The 17,850-nt window shown below is 43.3% G+C and overlaps 1 protein-coding gene across 3 annotated transcripts in view; it reads left to right on the top strand.

The window, feature by feature from the left end:
* Positions 1-17,850, top strand: part of SMOC2 (SPARC related modular calcium binding 2) — an 884,027-nt gene that overhangs the window by 596,886 nt on the left and 269,291 nt on the right. For all 3 annotated transcript variants that reach the window (XM_069606961.1, XM_069606960.1, XM_069606962.1), the window contains exon 8: positions 7,685-7,871. In XM_069606961.1, the coding sequence (XP_069463062.1) occupies positions 7,685-7,871 (187 nt within the window). The remainder of the gene's footprint in view (positions 1-7,684; positions 7,872-17,850) is intronic.

Raw genomic sequence — 17,850 nt, 5'->3', positions numbered from 1 at the left:
CTCTGCTGAACCTCTCAGCTGCCCTATAGTTTGGCTACATAACGGTAACAGTGTAATATGTGCTTTTCTGCAAACAGTGTGATGGAGCCAAAAGATCCACGATCTAGGCACTGGCCTTAATTGTGGGCAGCCTTGATCCATATCATATAAGTGGGTGCACTCAGTGCCTGGGAGCAGATAATACAAATATAAGCCATGCCCATTTTGCCATGGTGGACTCTGTGAAAATCTACAATTATTTTCACCAAAACGTTTTCGTGCCATTTTATTGTCAGCTTGGTTTCTTTTGACCTTCCTGTCAGGGCATTCAGAATATTCACTGTCTGGGACTGAGTTGCATCTGAAACAGACCATTCGGGCTCAGCCTCAGGAAAAGCTGTTTATTTCCCCTTGGAAATACTTGTAACCTTCCAGGAGAACATTATCTGCCCCCAAGGTGCCAGGCAGAGGCCCAGTGCTTAAAAGGACATGCTCTGCTGGGCCAAAGAAAATCACTTGGGGTTCTAATTACTAGAGACATCTTGATGCAGAATGACAGGAGAGAGCCTTGAGTGGAGAGGAGTACCAGTCCACAGATGGGTCCCACCATATTGGAATCTACTAGGGCTCCCACACTTACTTTGCCCCCTTCCCACTTCATTAAGGCCACACACTGTGGGATGACATGACCAGACAAAAGACTTGAAACACAGCATCATGGAATGGACTACACAGGGACCATTCCACTGTGGATGATTGTCAATAAAATTATGTGAGAGCAACAGCTCTGTTGAATCATCTTTTATTCGAAACAGAAGTTTTGGGAATCGGGTGATCGGAATGGAAAATTATTGGCTTGTAAGCTTAAGGGACTGGTGACAGATACCTGTGTTTCTTCACGGCTGGAGGTAATACATTACATAGGATTAGGGATATTTGTGAATATTTTAAAGATTTTTACGAGACGCTGTATAGGGAAGACAGTGATCCTATGGTGGATAGATTAGAAATATTTTTTGGGAAAATTTTGCTCTCAAAACTGGCTTTAGAGAAGCAGACTTTACTTGACTCTGCAATTGACGTTGCTGAAGTTGGTACTGCCATATCTCAGATGAATGATGGGAAATCGCCGGGTCCTGATGGTATAGTCTCGGAATTTTATAAAAAATTTGATGTTCAATTAGCGCCAGTTTTGTGTGAACTCTATAATGAATTCATAGCATCAGGAACGATGTGTGAATCGATGAAAGAAGCATTGATTGTTATGATCCCAAAACCCAATAAAGATCATACTAAATGTGGAAACTATAGACCTATTTCGATGTTCAACATAGATCTAAAATTTTTTACTACAATCAGGGCTAATAGGTTGAGGTTATGTGTGGGAAATTTGATTGACGAGTCTCAGGTGGGTTTTATTTCAGGGAGGTCTGGTTATGATAATATCAGAACGGTATTAAATGTGGTTGGTGAACGTTTTGGAAAGAACTCGAATGACGTTATTGGGTTTTTTGATGCTGAAAAAGCCTTTGATAGGGTTAACTGGAAGTTTCTGGAATACACTTTAATGAAAATGGGATTTGACCCGAGTTTCATGAAAATGGTAGAGTGTATTCATAGAGATGTTAGGGCCCAAGTATTGGTTAATGGGATAATTTCGGAATCATTTCCTTTACTGAGGGGCACGCGACAAGGTTGTCCGTTATCACCTTTTTTGTTTGATTTGGCGTTAGAACCACTTGCTACGTATATTAGACAATGTGAGATTATTAAAGGAATTATGGTTGACAAAGTTGAAGTTAAAGTTTTATCGTATGCTGGTGATATGCTTCTTATGCTGTCAAACCCTGAGGTGTGTGGTGATGTAATAAAAAATATGTTTCAGGAAGTGGGTGAGCTGTCGGGACATAAAGTGTATTGGGACAAAACTGAGATCTTTCCATTGTTTAGCCGATGTGATTGTAATGTTTTGCCTTTCGTGGAATTGTAAGTGGTCACCGAGGGGTGTCAAATATTTAGGCATACATATTATTGGAGATTTGAAGAAATTGCTGCAATTTAATTTGGACTTGGTAGTCGCGATTATGTCATTACTGGTTAAGAGATGGGAGAGATTGCAATTGAATTTATGGGCAAAGATTAATGCAATCAAAATGGTCCTCTTACCAAAGCTTTTATATGTTATCCAATCTATCCCGTTGTTGTTATATAAAAAACAATTAATTCCAATTGAAAAACTCTTTTCTTCTTTTTTGTGGGATCCGGGAAAAAGACCTTGGGTTCCAAAATACATGCTGATGCAAAAGGTTGAAGACGGGGGGTTTCGATTCCCTGATTTAACAAAATATTACAAAGCCTTTTTACTAAAAAAAGCTCATATTACTATAGGGAAAGGAATGCAAAAGAGCCAATTTGGGTGCGCATGGAAAGGGACATTTGTGCACCATTTTACTTAGGAAACTTATACCGATTGTAGCAACTATAAAGGTGATGGGGGAGTGGTTTAAGGGAAATGATCAGCGTTATGGTTTCAGCCCTGATGCTTCTATAAGGTTTAATGATATTATCCAGATAGATAATAAGTGTTTGAATTGGATAAGTTGGATAAATAAGGGGATTCTGAGAATGTCGGATGTGATGGATGGAGACCGGTTGTTGACTTTTGTGGAATTACAAGATAGATACAGCTTGAGGCTGAGTGAGAGAAATAGATATTTGGCTTTGGTTTCTGTGATAAATAGAAGGATGGTTATGGCTGAAGGTTCTATTGGAAAAAAAATGGAGAATAGTAAGTTGTTGGAGGGCCAGGAATACTGCGCACGTACTTATATGCAATGTATGCCTATTAATGAGAAATTTGCATGGTTAAGATTGAGAGAAATTTGGTCGGAAGTTGTTCAGGAGGATATTTCTGAAGTTGATTGGAGGAATATTTTAAGGGTTACTTTGGATTTGGGACCCGATATGGGTTTACGTTTAATTAGACAGAAGGTAGTAGGGAAGTTGTATTGGACACCGGTTAAGATGTTTAAGCTGGGGTTACGACCTACTGATTTATGTTGGTGTTGTGATGTTCATAGGGGCACTTTATTGCATTTACTGTGGGATTGCCCGAGAGTGCGGGCGTTCTGGAAGGAAGTGATTGATAGGATTGATTTGATTTTTGGTATTGTTTTGCGGAGATCAGCAGTGAATATAATTTTACTTTCCTGTAAAGATAGATGTGGTAGCGCTAGGAGACATTCTTGTTGGATTGTTAGGGCCATAATGATGATAGCGATTAAGTTGATACTCAGGATTTGGAAAACAAGAAAAAAAACAAATGTTGACGAATGGTTGACGGAGTTGCATATTTTGGCAAAATATGATAAAGTTCCATTTCATAATAAGGATAAAGAGGAGGATTTCATGAAGCTATGGGGTCCGTTTTTGGCTCTCTATGATTAATGCGGATATTGGGTTGCTTTGATAGCAATGGTATTCATGGTGGGGTTGATAGTTTCCTTCCCCTTCCCTTTTTTTTCCTTCTTACTCTTTCTCTTTCTCCTTTTCTCCTTTCCATTAGTGGTGTCATTTGTGTTGTCCTTTGTGTTTGTGTTGTCCTTTGTGTTTGTGTTGTCTTTTGTATATTCATGTCAATATGTTGAATGTGTTTCGCTAGGGTTGGTTTTCTGCTGGTATGAATTCTTTATGATGCTTATGTTATTATGTACATTTTGTTCTTTTTGATTAATGTGAGACATTGTTACTTTGATTGATATTATTTATGTTATGTCTGGAATTTAAATATTTGTTTTGAAAAAAAAAAAGAAGAGGATGTCATCTGAACTTTTGTTGGTTATAGTGTGCACCTGCATCCTCTTCCATAGAGGTATAGCTAATGACTCCAAGTAGGGACAAAGACCCTTCGCTCCCTCATTGCAAATGTACTTTTTGGATGAACTGATGTTTGGACAAGGCCTATCTGCTACATGATCACTGCAACAAGCAGGACTCTGCTCACTGGAGGTGATAGCCCATGGGGGTGCTCTCTGGCAACCTTTCTAGCTGGAAGGGTCAGGAAAAAGACTCCCCTTATCCCTGGAAACCCTGGACGGGGTTCCCCAGTAAACATGGCACAAGAAAACAGCTTTGAGCCCTTTCTCAGGCCTCAATCCACTCTTTGAACCAACTGAACAATGTTCGAGTCATTGTGAGCCACTGCACGATTCCAGAACTGCCTTTGTCACTCTACATACTTCAAACCATAGTGAAATTCCCTTTGATCTGTCTCGGTGCAAACTTGACCTGCTTGAAGCAATGGACTCGCCGGTCTTACTTGCCATCTCATCCCAGTGGAAACAATCGTCTCACTCATCCCAACTGCTGACTTGACCTATTGATAGATATTGACCCTCAGATTTGGAATGCTGACTAGAACCCGCTGGAAACAATCATCTTGTCGTCTCTCATGCGCATTTGAGCCATTGGGAACACTGACTTGACTGGTCTCAACATTGTCTTGCGCAGTGGTAAGGCACACAGAAGTCTGTCTCGACAATATTGTGCCTGAAGAACAGGCCTAAAAGGTTATGGTTGTGGTTCCGTTCCCCTGGCCTGCCTAAGGCATTTAAGACCCACCTTACATTTTTAAAGACATATTCATCTAACTTGAACAAAGACATATTCATCCAATTGGACAATAATAACAGCTGTTATGACTGGGCTCAGATGTGGGAGGAGTCCGGCTTGAAGCACTCTATACAGACCCACTACATTATTATTTTTATTATTATTTTTTATTTTTTATTGTCAGTATGTATTCAAGTTACAAGGTGGAGACATGAGTTTGGAACATTGACCACTGGGCTCCACTGCCATTCGTTTTTACATCACAGAATTCTTGACCATCCTTTGTTTGGCAGTTCCTGCCAGAATAAGGCGATAGATGTCTTAGAGCTAATACTGGAAAGCTAGCAATCTCAGATTTAAAGGCAGCCCTATGGCATAGGGATTGCAACTACTAGACCTGGTCAATGCTAAATAATAACAATGTCAGGTTTCTATATACCGCACACTGCTGGATTTCACCCGCTTTAAAGCACTGAAATAAGGACTGGTCTTATTAACCAGTTTAATGATAGTCAATTTATCAACCACAGAAAGGTGAAGGGCTGAATTAGCTCTGCTGAGAGTTAAACTTCTAAAATGCAGGCTTGCCCCACGTCACTTCACCTCTGAAATCTACAACTGAACTAAGTGACTAAGTAGACAGAGCAACATACCAATGATTGCTGTCCTGAACCTCTGCACCTCTCTTTTGTCCACACAGCAACTTAAGCTGGAAATCAGTCCGTGTAATTCTCCAATCTAATGGCTCAGGAGGGCTGGTGTCTTGGGTTTCTATAATATTGACATTGTGCAAATGGGTTTACCCCAAAATACAGAGAAAGAAAGGGCTCGATTCATGGAATTATTTGTGTGGAAAATAGGGTACTTGCACCCCAAACTGCGTGCAAATCCACATTCATCGATTCATGGAATCAAATGTGCTGTACTTTCCATGGACTTGCGTGAAGTTCCTGCAGGCTTGGCACATCTCTGTGAGCCGTAGAGGGCCTTGCGCATGACTCCATTCAGAGCGTGGGCATGGCTTGCACAGCTGGCTGGGAAGGGGAGGAACACTAAAAATGGGGAAGTGCTTGCTAAAAAGTGGGTGTTCTGAGAGACGGCCTGCACGCAACCTCTCTGCGAGGAAATGGCCATGCAAGTCATTCATACTATCCGCCACCTGAAGGCAGGTGTAAGTACACTTGTGCATAGGAATCATAGAGCGTGGAGGTGGGTTGCATGTCAGATTTCCGGGTGCGTGTACGCAACAGGGTTTCTGATCCAACTTAGGGGTGCTCGTATGCAGTGTAGTGGGGTGCAGGAATGGTTTACAGGGGTTCACATGCAGATTTTTTGAGATTTCAACCGAGCTACGATTTTTCATACGCATGTTGTCAGGGTGCCGGATACAGTTACAGGGGACCCTGCTCAGGGTTCCAGAGATGCAGGCCTGCTTGCGGGGTACCCCACACACTATTTGAAGGGTGCGTTTATTCACGCCGGTGGGAGCATGAAAAGGTAGCTGACCTGGCTGTTTTTGATTTGCATGAGGGCGTGTTGGGGGTTTTCTGGGTGCAACTTGCGAATATGGTTACTTTGCACAGTACATTTTTTAATCCTTGCGCAGTGTCCTTCTCGGCGCGCGGCCCCTGCAGGATTTCTGAACATTTCAATGAATCAGGCCCTTGGTGTGCATTCGGCCTGGTAGAAAAGATCGAAGCCCATAATACCGAACAAGCAGAGCAGGGATTGCCGGGAATGCGGGGGTGTCCCCACTCCTGTAGTTCAGTATTATGCCTAAATGCCCAGAACATGCATTAAAATGTGTTTACAAATCACAAATTCAAATTCTATAGCTAGAAAGCTTAAAAGAAGTCTGACTAAAAGTGGAAAATACAGAAGGTTGGTTAGGCTTTAGAGCTTGGCCTCATATTTAAGTACTTAATTATCAAAAGAATTAAGTGTGAATCATGATAAGCACTCTAAGAATTTGAAAAGGTTTTTTTTAATGTTTGTTGTCCCTTGTGTTCAAGAAGAAATACATTCATAGACGTGGACTAAAATTGATTTTGGAAACATATTTTATAGCGCATAATAATTTGCACACTGCTAAGCGCATGTAGTATTTAAACTCCACTTGGTTTGAAAATGCGTACACCCTGCTATGAGTTAGGATTGCATGTAATGTCACTGTGTGTGGCGAAAGCTTGTGCCTTGCTGAGAATGTGCCAAGCAATTGCTGCTCATAATAAGTGGTTTTCAGTTTAACAAAAAAAAAAAAAGAGCTGAGAAAAGTAATGCCATTAGCATTTTCTTATTGTGGTATTTTAATGAGGCACATTGTGTGAGTAACAGAAAGCGAAGATGGGGAAACAACTGTTAGCCACATGAAAAGTGTGATTTTGTAAAAGAAACAACTGGGATCCTACAGATGCCATATCTTTTTTTAAGGCTGTGTTATGTTTCTGGTGGCTGTCTTTCGATGCAACACTTGAGCCTTCCTCACTTTGATACACGAAATAATTAAGCGTATCTTAACATTTGCGAAACAACAGAATGATCGAAACACGGACCCATCATAGAGAAAGTAATCCGAGTGTGCGAAATAAAAATCAATCAGCGCACAACGTAGGAAGCTATCCTCCCTCTTGGCGGGCTGCTGGGGAAAACAGCTGGACAAAGATGCGCTTCTAGAAAGGTGACCGCAGGACGTCATTCAAGGCGCTGGAGTCAGGCTTTTTGTGGGAATTAAGAGTGGGCCAATAGTTGTAGACCAATAAGCGGGGAGTCAGAAGCATGCTGTCAATAATAGGAACCAGTCATCGGGGGTTACCTGTGCAAGGGATTGGCAAAGGCCAGGCACCACCTCGGCACTGGTTTAAAGGGGTGTGCAGCTTTTACCGCCTGTACTGGGGGCGTCTTTTTGAGGCTGGAAGGCTGGATAAGTGCGTTTACATAGGAGAAGAAAAGGTGGGCTCCCTTCAGTGATATATTTGAAAAGCTCAGGAGGCTGAACATGATTGGGCACTCTTTCATCAACCATTCACATATTATTGTTGTACCATTGGCGTATGTAATTCATGCTATTGATGCACGTTTAATCATCGTTTTGCAGCATCGTCGTGCGATCAAGAGCACCAGACTGCGCTGGAAGAAGCCAAACAACCCAAGAAAGACAACGTATTCATTCCAGAGTGTGCCAACGGGGGCCTCTACAAACCCGTGCAGTGCCACCCTTCCACCGGGTACTGCTGGTGTGTTCTGGTAGACACAGGACGTCCGATCCCAGGGACCTCAACAAGGTATTGCAACATTTATAAGACACGCACCACAAAGAAACATTAAACTGAGCGATCAGAGATCTGTACATGTTGCACTTCTGTCCACCTCTGTCTTGTTTTTAGCTACATTTCCATTTGCAGCGTTGGGTTGAAATAATGTGAAACAGCTGCACATGCAAGCCTGAGTAGTCTGTGCTACCAAGGCAAGTCAACAGTTACTGCCTTTGCCGCCACGTTCTGTATGATGGCCCCTCATCCTGACATTCCAGGATAGTTATGCCAGAGGCTTGCAGAAGAGAAATTCCTTCAGCTCAGACAAGGTGGTCAAGAATGATCATTCCCCAGAAGTCATGACTGAAGCCAGATGAGGGACATCAAGGTCAATTGCGCTTTGTCTCTATTTGGACTGCTTAGCATTTGGCTTGTGTAGTTGCAAGAGCTATAGCAGGGTGCATCGGGGAGCAGATTACCTCGTTGGAACTCCCACTTTCCAAGGATCAGGCACGTATGACTCGTCCAGGCCGACAAATGGAGATCCAGGGACTCAGGTGGGTGCGTCAATGAGAGGGGGCTAGCTAGTGGTTTCTGTCTATAGGACCTGGCATCCTGGAGACTGGGAAAGGCACATGAGGAGTTTGGTATTTTTTTCTATAGGTGACTTTGCATTACCACCACCATGTTTGAATCCAATATAGCACACGTTTACTGCAATACCGAGATGAGACAGACAAGAGGATGGTATCTGTCTTATCTGGCAATTGTGCATGTCATTTGTACGTTGACTGCACGTTAGCCATTGATGCACGTGTTCTGCGTGTAAAGTATAGCAGAGCCCTCATCTGTAGACAGTTGAGTTAGGGATTAATAGACTATGTACAATACCCTTGCCCCCTCTCAGACTGCAACCCACAGAATACTGCTGAGTCCCATGAATAATTCCATCCAGCTTTCACCCAGTCACTGAAAGAGCAGTTTTCCCCAGGCCTTTACAATATGTGCTGCTTGATTTAAAATGATTTAACCTAGTATCTCTGCTTATCACCAAATGCCAATTACTGTTTGCACGCTTTGTATTGCTCCTCTTATTTACTTGTTTGCACAGACTACGTTCTTCCGAAGGGCATTCATCCACTGCAGCGCTTCAAAGCCATATCAATGGCAGTAGGCACTATACACATATCAAATAGCATAACATATATCATCACCTGCTCTCTTGCTTTATTTCAAATGTGTTATTATATTTTCTAAAACTTTAAATAAACAATCAAAATGTAAGAATGCTTTACATTACCTACGAGGATAAAAGGTTTTTTCTCTCTTTCTCGTCTCCCGTGATCGGTATTCTCTGCTTTGCCCATGATTAGTATTTTTGAAATATAATGGAGACATCTTAGATTTTCCCTGAAATTTTTGACACCTGCATCAGTACAACTACACCTCCATGACGGCAGGTTGGCAGGACGCTCTTGACCCTTGTGAATAGGGAGAAACCATATGTTATGGCAGTCATCCATAGCTAGCAATGAACCTACCTGGCAAATGGCATATTCTACGCAGGCTGGTTGGATTGTCGCAGTGCCAAGATTTGTATGGTGACTCCATTATACAATGCTGCTAATTTATTTAGGTGTAGTAAGGGAGCTTGTTATGCCTGTTTGGTTGATGTTAATATATATATGCATGTTTTCATGTTTTTTAGGTTGCCTTATCTGGGGAGTTAAAACAATCTGGCAGTGAACAAACCTAAACACCAGATACAACTGATTTTGCACAAAAAGTAAAATAGTAGCAGTAATATCATGGGCATGTTTGCAGACAATAGCACAAATGCTCCGGTATCATATAGGCCATGGGCATTATTTACAAAAGCACTTTTCAATGGGAAAATCCCATTGAAAAATGTTTTGTATATCAGGCTCCAAGTCTTTCGTTACACGTGCAACGCCTTCATTTGTTCTGTTCTCTTCTTTTCTTCCATCCGTTTTCCACGCTTTTACATATCCCTGTGATATGATATGACATTTGTAATGCGCCTATACGCAAGTGTTTGAAGGCGCGACGAGGCAAGTAAGGGGGAACAGAGGGAGGACAGAGACAACGATCTTACTAGGCCAAGTGACATTGAGATTGTGCAAGTGCAGGGGAGGGGAAAAGTGCCAGGGGAAAGGGGGCATTGCTGTACATGAGATCAAAACAATAACAAGAAGTGTGGCCGGCAGGTGGCAGGTCAAGGGTAAGTGCAGACGGCAGGTGTTCAAAAGTGCAGGTAGAGCGACTGTAGGGTTACAGATACAAACCCAAGTGCAAGGGTTGTCAGGAAGCAGTGCGGGTGTGCAACTGGGCAGGTAGGGACGTGGGCCCGAAATCAGAGGGTAGCCAGGTGACTAGTGCAGTATCAGCAGGGAAGAGAGAAGGCAGAAGCAAAGAGGAAGGTCTTGAGGTGCTTCCGGAACCGGAGATGGTTCTCCTCGAGTTTCAGAGAAGCAGGCAGGGAGGCTGTTCCAGAGGGAGACCCCAGACGAAGAAAGAGATCTACTACCAACTCATTGCTTGGAGGAGCGACTGACCCTGAGGGAGGTGGAGGAGCGAAGAGCTTGAGTAGGAAGGTATTTACGAAGAGAGAGTTGGAGGTATTGAGGACCCAGGCCCGAGAAGGCCTTGTGGACAATGCAGAGGGTCTTGAACTTAATCCTTGCAACCACTGGAATCCAATGCCGAGATTTCAGTGCTGGAGAGATACGATCCCATGCTTGTGACACCACACATGCATCTGCCAGTCCCTGCCAGCTTCTTTTCCTGCCAAAAGGTAAACTGTAGAAACCAGGTTATGGTAACATTGCCCATGACTTTGCAGAGTGCATGCTCTTGGGCTGCACTGACCTTTAAACAAAACCGAAAATAGCTTACTTTCACGTGTGCAAGCACTTGATGCACACTCCCTACTTCTCTGCGGGATATGTGTATTATACAAGCACTGAAACGCGTACTTCAGCGATTTTTAGAATAACCTGAATGCGAGGAAATATTTTGTACTTTCTAATCCTAAAGACTTATTTTTGACTTGTGGAACATCTTAGGCTTGTTTGCTTTGGCCCCATATGTTTCTAAAATACTGCTCGAGCATTCAAAGCATTCATTGTATCCTGTTTTGACAGTCTCATAAAAATAACCGAAATGATAACATTTGAGCTTTCAAATCTTGGCTGTATTTGAGCATATTGCATGCGATCAGGTGATGAGCCATACAGGCACTACGTGTTTGATTTGCCTGCTGCCTCTCAGCTGGGTGCAGCATCTTCCTTCCCTCCCATAAGTAGCTGTGCATGGGGCGGAGGAAGGAACATGTGTGTCTGAGGGAGACTTTCCTTTCAAGCCAATTCCCAATACATGAGAATAGAACTCTCTGTGGGGGAGCTTGTGAATTTAATTGGCAGTTATTTTCGGTGGGAAAAACATGCACTTAAAGGGATGACCGTGCTCTGTGGGTAATCCACAAACCACTTTTCAAGTGGTGTTTGTGATTGTGAAAATAGTAGTTCGTAAAAACAGTACTGCCACAAAAAAGCAATGGCATCTGCAAGTGAGAAATTGATCAGTTCCCCTCAGTGACTACTACAGCTATCCGTTTCCCAACCGCACACACCACAGCACATTCCCACTCCACCTTTCAGTGTCTGAATTCTACCAGGTAACACATTGTCATCATCAAGTAAATTGTGTTTTTATAAATATCAATTTTGCTAAATGCAGCACTGAAAGGCTTTGTCTGATTTTAAAAACCTTAGACCCAGTCGCACTAAAAACCTTCTTGGACGGCACACTTTCTGAGTGCAGCTTAGCGATTCAATAGCAACTTGTACAAGTGCCTCTGGCCAGACTGACCTCTTGCTTTTCCAATACTGTACTGGGTCATTATCTGTTCCCACAGGTAAGGTGTACAGTAGATAGGAATCAAGCATCTTTGCAGCTGCTTGACCGATTCTGTTCCTGAGGAATTTCTGTTCTCAAGATTCCCGAATCACTGTGGAGGATGTCCCACAGACTCCCCTTCTGAAAGACTGTGCTTGCATTTCTCGCAATGCTTTAAAAAGGTATCAGTAATGTACTGTTCACTGATGCTGACAATCTTCAGCTTGATATTCCCAATTTCCAGTGTTGTTGGAATATTTGGGATGATTAATGTGCTTCCTGCTACCTGCTTTATTTCTCTAATTGATGTTGCAAGTGCTGCAGAAAAGAATTCTTGCTATTTGCACCATGTCTTCTCCTCCTTATGATGTTGGCTGTTTCCCCGCCTCCCCAACACTGTCACATGTGCATGAAAGGTGGTTTCTTGTACCTTGCAAGGTCTATGCATAATGAAGACCAGCTTCAAAATGGCCTGTGAATGCCCAACTCAGGGTGCAAACAGGTCCCTCACCAGCTCTGGAACAACTGCATTACCTGCCAAGGCACAGGCCCCCTTCAAGTTGCACAGGTTCAGCTCAATCAGTACTCTAGTGGAGTGCCTCACTGAGGGTTGCATTGTCATGGATGACAGCACATTCAGTGCCACATTGAAAGGTTGTACCTTGGAACAGGCATTAGACAACAGTAGACACTGGCAGACTATCAACCATGCTCTGAGTAATAAAGTAATCTCTGATGGCATTCCACTGCTCTCAGCTGATCCAGCATGTGCAAAGTAGAGTTCCAACGTGTCATCAATGTGGTCATCAGGTTGCGCATTAGGATTTTTGTTGGTACACCTGCAATTGGCACGCGCAGTAAATGTTTGCACAGTGCAACATGAACTGAGCTTCTGTGCCGAGCATGCATTTCTTCCACCGGCTGACAATTGATAGTGAAGCATGTGACTGTGGGGTGAAGGGCATGTACGAAGCAAAGGATCTTAATTGCTTTGCCGAAAAGTAAGGCAGAAAGGACCAAAATGCAAATTACAAAGCTTTTGCAACTGTTCCTCCACCTTTGCGCAAATGTCAACTCTCCGTGGCTTCTGCCCTGGCACCCCTGCACACACACAGTTGCCAGGTGCCTAACATTTTACACCTGCTGCCCCTTTGTAATACTTCAGGATCCTTCTTGACTGGTAGAGTAAGAACTATCAAGCCATTGTGCTGTTATGGTGCAGTAGACAATGATCTGACCACTAAGCCATATTAGCATGATGAAGTGAATATTTTAACCCAGGACTTTCTTTCAGATCTGCCACACCATAACAATAGCTTCAATTTAAAATGTCAGTACCACCTCATGAGAGGAAAAATGACAGCTCAGAACTTCCCAGCGGTAATCTGTTTTTTACATAAGCTTCTTGATACTGCGGTTTTCCCCAAAAGAATAGGGCAATTTGTCTATCGCTAAGAATAAAGCAGGGTTAGAATTGTGAGCACTGTCTGTCATGTGACTTGTGATATTTTTGTCCATGCTCAAACACTTCCACAATACTTGCTTGACATAATGAGAGATACTGTTATACATCACTAGCGTGCAGACAGTAAGCCTTGGTATCGCAAGAAATGGCACAACTGCTGTATTTTCAGGGGAAGTTATGTGGACTTTTGGTTGTATGCTGCGTGTCTCATGCTATTGGGAGCAATTCACTTCCGATCTTTTGGCTAATTCCCATGTCTCTGCATGGTGACCCGGTGTATGGGACTGCATATGTGGTGCCCAGGTTGGTCTGTGCCTTCCATCAGCAGGCTGTATTCACGCAGGGTATGCAAGTGGGCAATTCTGGTTGCTGTTCATTCTCTGCAAAGCCATGCCACACTTTTGACTGAAATTCTGAGCTAACAACACACTGGTTGGGCACCTCTGTGCATGATGGTGTTGGCACTTGTGTTGGCACTCGAAATGACATGTGATGATGTGATGTACTTTCTGATCTGTGACAGGAAGGGGGTTTCTCAAAGAGATTGTACGGATGAAAAATCTTCCATTCCTAATGCAGCTGCTGATTCTATGGTGCCATTATTCTACTCCTCAGTATCACTACTTTCCAGAAGCAAAACATTAATTCATGGACTCTGATGGATGATAATCTTTGTCTAGATCATCATCAATGTCATCATCATCATCATCATACTGTTCCCCACCACCCAGAATCTCTGCTATTTCCTCCCATAAAATGATTTGATTATGGATCTGACTCAAGCTGCCCAGAGAGATTCTCTGCTTTTCCTCCTTCTCCTCCCAAGTTCATCTGATAGCAAGTGCATTGTGAACACAACTTAAGAGACAGACCCTTACTGGGACCTCCCAACTGCCTAAATTATTGCTACTTCCTTTTACAAAACTCTTCTAAGCATGAGCGCTGCACAAGCTCCTCTCAGGGATTTATTGCTTCTCTGCTCCTCCTCCAAAGTGGCATTTGCCATATTCACTCTCTTCACAAGATGGGCACCAACTGGTATCTCTTGCCTCCCTGATTCACTGCTACTTCCTCCCACAAAAATCACAAAAGGCAGAGTCTCACAAATGCCTTATGGGGCATTCTCTGCTCCTCCTTCTCTTCCTCCCAATTTTCAGCAGATGTCCCTTAACTCGGCCACACACTTCAATGGACTGACAATGACTGGTAACTTCATGAATTTCTGCTACTTCTTCCCACAATATTCATAAGAAAATGTGTCTTGAACAAGCTGCCCTCGTGGATTGTCTGTTCCTGCTGCCCATACCACAAAGTATCCACGGACAGCATGTATCTCATCCACTCACTTCAAGAAACAGACACTGACTGGAAACTCCTGACTGCCTGAATCACTACATTTTTCTCCCATGAACATCATGCAAGTGTGAGTCTCACACAAGCTACCTTCAGGCAACCTCTGCTCATACATCTGTGTTTCATCCACTCACTTCAAGCAATGGATACTGAATTTGATCTCCCACTTCCCTGAATTTCTGCGGCTACCTATCACAAAAACCTTGCATCTGAGAGCCTCCCATAAACTGCTCTCAGGGATTCTCTGCTCCTCCTACACCTCCACCCAAGCCTCACACGATGAAATGTTTCCCATCTACTCACTTCAAGAGATGGACCCTGACTGGTAGCCACAAGAATGCATTCTACTTCCTCACACAAAAACCATACAACTGTGAATTTCACACAAGGATTCTCTGCTCCTCACATGATTGCAAATGCCTCTTAGACCCACTTTATGAAATGGCCATTGACTTGTGACTGGTGTCTTCAACATCCCTGTACTTCTGTCACATCCTCCCACAAATGTTTCTTGCATAGTCTGTTCTAATGGACTTTCTACTGTTCCTGCCCCTCCCAAATGTGAAGCACAAGCTGGATACGGATTGTTTCTTGTGGCACCTGTTTCATGTACACGCCCTTAGATGTAGAATAGCTGGTATCTCCTCTTACCTCGACATTCAACAACTAACAACTGTTGGAATGTGTCTCCTTCACTTATTTCATGAGATGGACATTAAGGGTATCTTCTGTCTCCCAGAATATTTTTTACTGTCTTTGACAGAAAACAAAAATTATGCAAGTATGAGACTTCAATAAAGTGCTTGCATCGATTCTCTGCTCTTGCTGCTCCTCCTCTCAAGTGTCACCTGATGAAACCTATTGCATAACCACTGACTGGTATCTCCTGCCTCCATGAATCTCTTCTGCATCCTCTCACAAATTCACAGGTGAGTAAGACTCTCCCTCTAATCACAAGTACTGTGTACTAGTCTGTGAATAGCATGTGGATCCAAACAGATTCATGAACACCAGGAGACAAACATCATTAACCAGCAATATTTCTATGGATATTGTATCTGATAAGTATTACATGCACCCACCCATGCTCTCTCTTGTGGAGTATAGATGACTCTACATTAACACAATCACCAGATTAAGTTCCTCAAAGTCGCACTGTGCTCAGTTTTACACTTTAAACAAATTATCTAAGGGCATAGATGCCTAGGGGAATTATGAAATGTCTGCCTTTGTAGAATCGGGCAAGTATGGCAGGACCTTTCCTGTCGAGGCTTACTTTTGAAGTAAACAAGTTATAATACTACAGACTAACAACCTGTTGGTGGAATATGCTTGGGATACAGTTATAAACAGATTCAGGTTCAGGAAAGACTATTACTGAATAACTAACATTTGTTCTATAAATACATGCATATTAAATAAGTGTATTCAGTGAAAGTGATAGCAAGAATGTCCTTTTGTTGATTTCTATACTAGCTGGGGTACCCGGCGTTGCCCGTGTCCTGCCTGAGTGGTGTCTCATGTGCCCTGGAAGATGTTGCTCTTGTCCTCTTGTGAGCAAGTATTGCTTCAGTTTGCTCTGGTGTTTCATGCGCCCTGGATGATGTTGTTCTCATGTCAGCAAGGCTTGCTTAAATTTGCTCTGGCAACTCATTTGCCCTGGGGAAAGTTGGTTTTGTCCTCTGGTCGGCAATGCGTGATGCTATTTATTGTGTTTCAGAAGCTCTTGATATTGATTTTCATTTTGCATCAGATGGAGGTTTTCCAAGTGATGTTTGTTTTATTTGTGCACATTTTTCAGTTACTGAATGGCTTCAGCACATTTGAGAAAATGTCCAAGAAAGATTGATTGTGCTCTGTTCTTGTGAATTGTAACCTTGCTATTTCCCATATTTGGAGTGGCGTGATAAAAAAATACAAATTATGTTTTTTAATTCCGTTTAGAAATGCTTTAATAAACACTTTCAAAATGTATACAGTAGTAATACATTTTGAACGAATAACCAACATATCGAACATTTAGCTTCAGACACTTTTGCAAATGTAGCCTCCTAGCACCTACTGTAGTGAATCGGGGTGAGAATCAGTAAATGAGGCTGTCTACGGAGTACATTTTTGAACCCAAACATCAGGGGCGCCGCCAAGGGGTGGCCAAGGGGGGCCATGGCCACCCTTATAAAAATGCTGGCCCCCCCCATCGGCCACCCCATGAAAAAGGGGAAAAAAGTACTTTTTTTGTTGGCACTGAACTGTGCAGTGATAAGATGCCCAGTTCAGTGCGAAAAAAATAGTATTTATTTATTAGAATTTTGGCCGCGGCCGCCACCAAGACATGTGAAAGAAGGCATTGGCAGAGCAGTGACGGGACCTGCCAGCCTCGGGATTACAAGGGTGGGCACCCAGGGGCAAACATGGAGGCAAACACGAAGGTGAGGGCGATGATCAAAATGGCGAAAATGGAGGGCAGCGTAATGGTGGGTAGCTCCAGCAATGTGGGAGTGGGGTGCGACTGTGTGACCTGTCACTGCACCTGAAGCAACGACCCGCACACCACTTCTCAAAATCGCAGTTTGCGTCTGCATTCAGTGCTCACGCCTTTGCGGAGAAATCGGAGAAAACGAGTTGCAGTTTTGGGAGTAGGACCAGAAATGTGGGTGTCTATTTTTTCGAATGATGGTTTAGTGATGAAAAGGTGCTAAGTGCTGTAGTATTCGGGGTCACGCCCTGACTGGCATTGCATCGCTCCCGCCCCCACCCCCCCCTGTAGCACCCGCACTCACCGGCAGGCAGACATAGAAATATTCCCCAGCACATCAAAAGCCCGGTCATAAGGCTCTATTGCCTTATGCAAGCCTGACTGCTTCTCGCCGCTTTATCCATGGGGCTGTGAACCAGGTTCGACTCCAGCCTCCTGGAAAAGCAGGGACACAACTGCGTAATTGAACAACTTTTGTGGCCGGCAAGCAACTACACTAGTTCTCAGCTGTCTAGTAACCGAGGAATAAAGACACCCCAAAGTATTAATTTCATAACCTGAAACAGCTATTTTAATTGCAAACATGTTTGCCCTTTCTCACGTGCACTGCAGCGTCCGGTCTGTTTGGAGTAAACGTCTGGCTCTCGGTAACCTGCTTGGATTTGGTAAATTGCTTGTTAAATACTGCATGGTACAAGGAATCAAGTCACTTGACCGTTTAGCAGTGTCCTGAACGGCCCTATGCGGCTGCTGCACAGGCAGGACCTTTTCACAGACTGCACTATGGTGTGCGTTAG

Source organism: Ambystoma mexicanum, chromosome 4p (assembly GCF_040938575.1).
Source record: "Ambystoma mexicanum isolate Mex_15411 chromosome 4p, UKY_AmexF1_1, whole genome shotgun sequence".
In the NCBI taxonomy this organism is placed as follows: Eukaryota; Metazoa; Chordata; class Amphibia; order Caudata; family Ambystomatidae; genus Ambystoma; species Ambystoma mexicanum.
The sequence above is the reverse complement of the archived record's forward strand: the minus strand, read 5'-3'. Positions and strand labels throughout refer to the sequence as shown.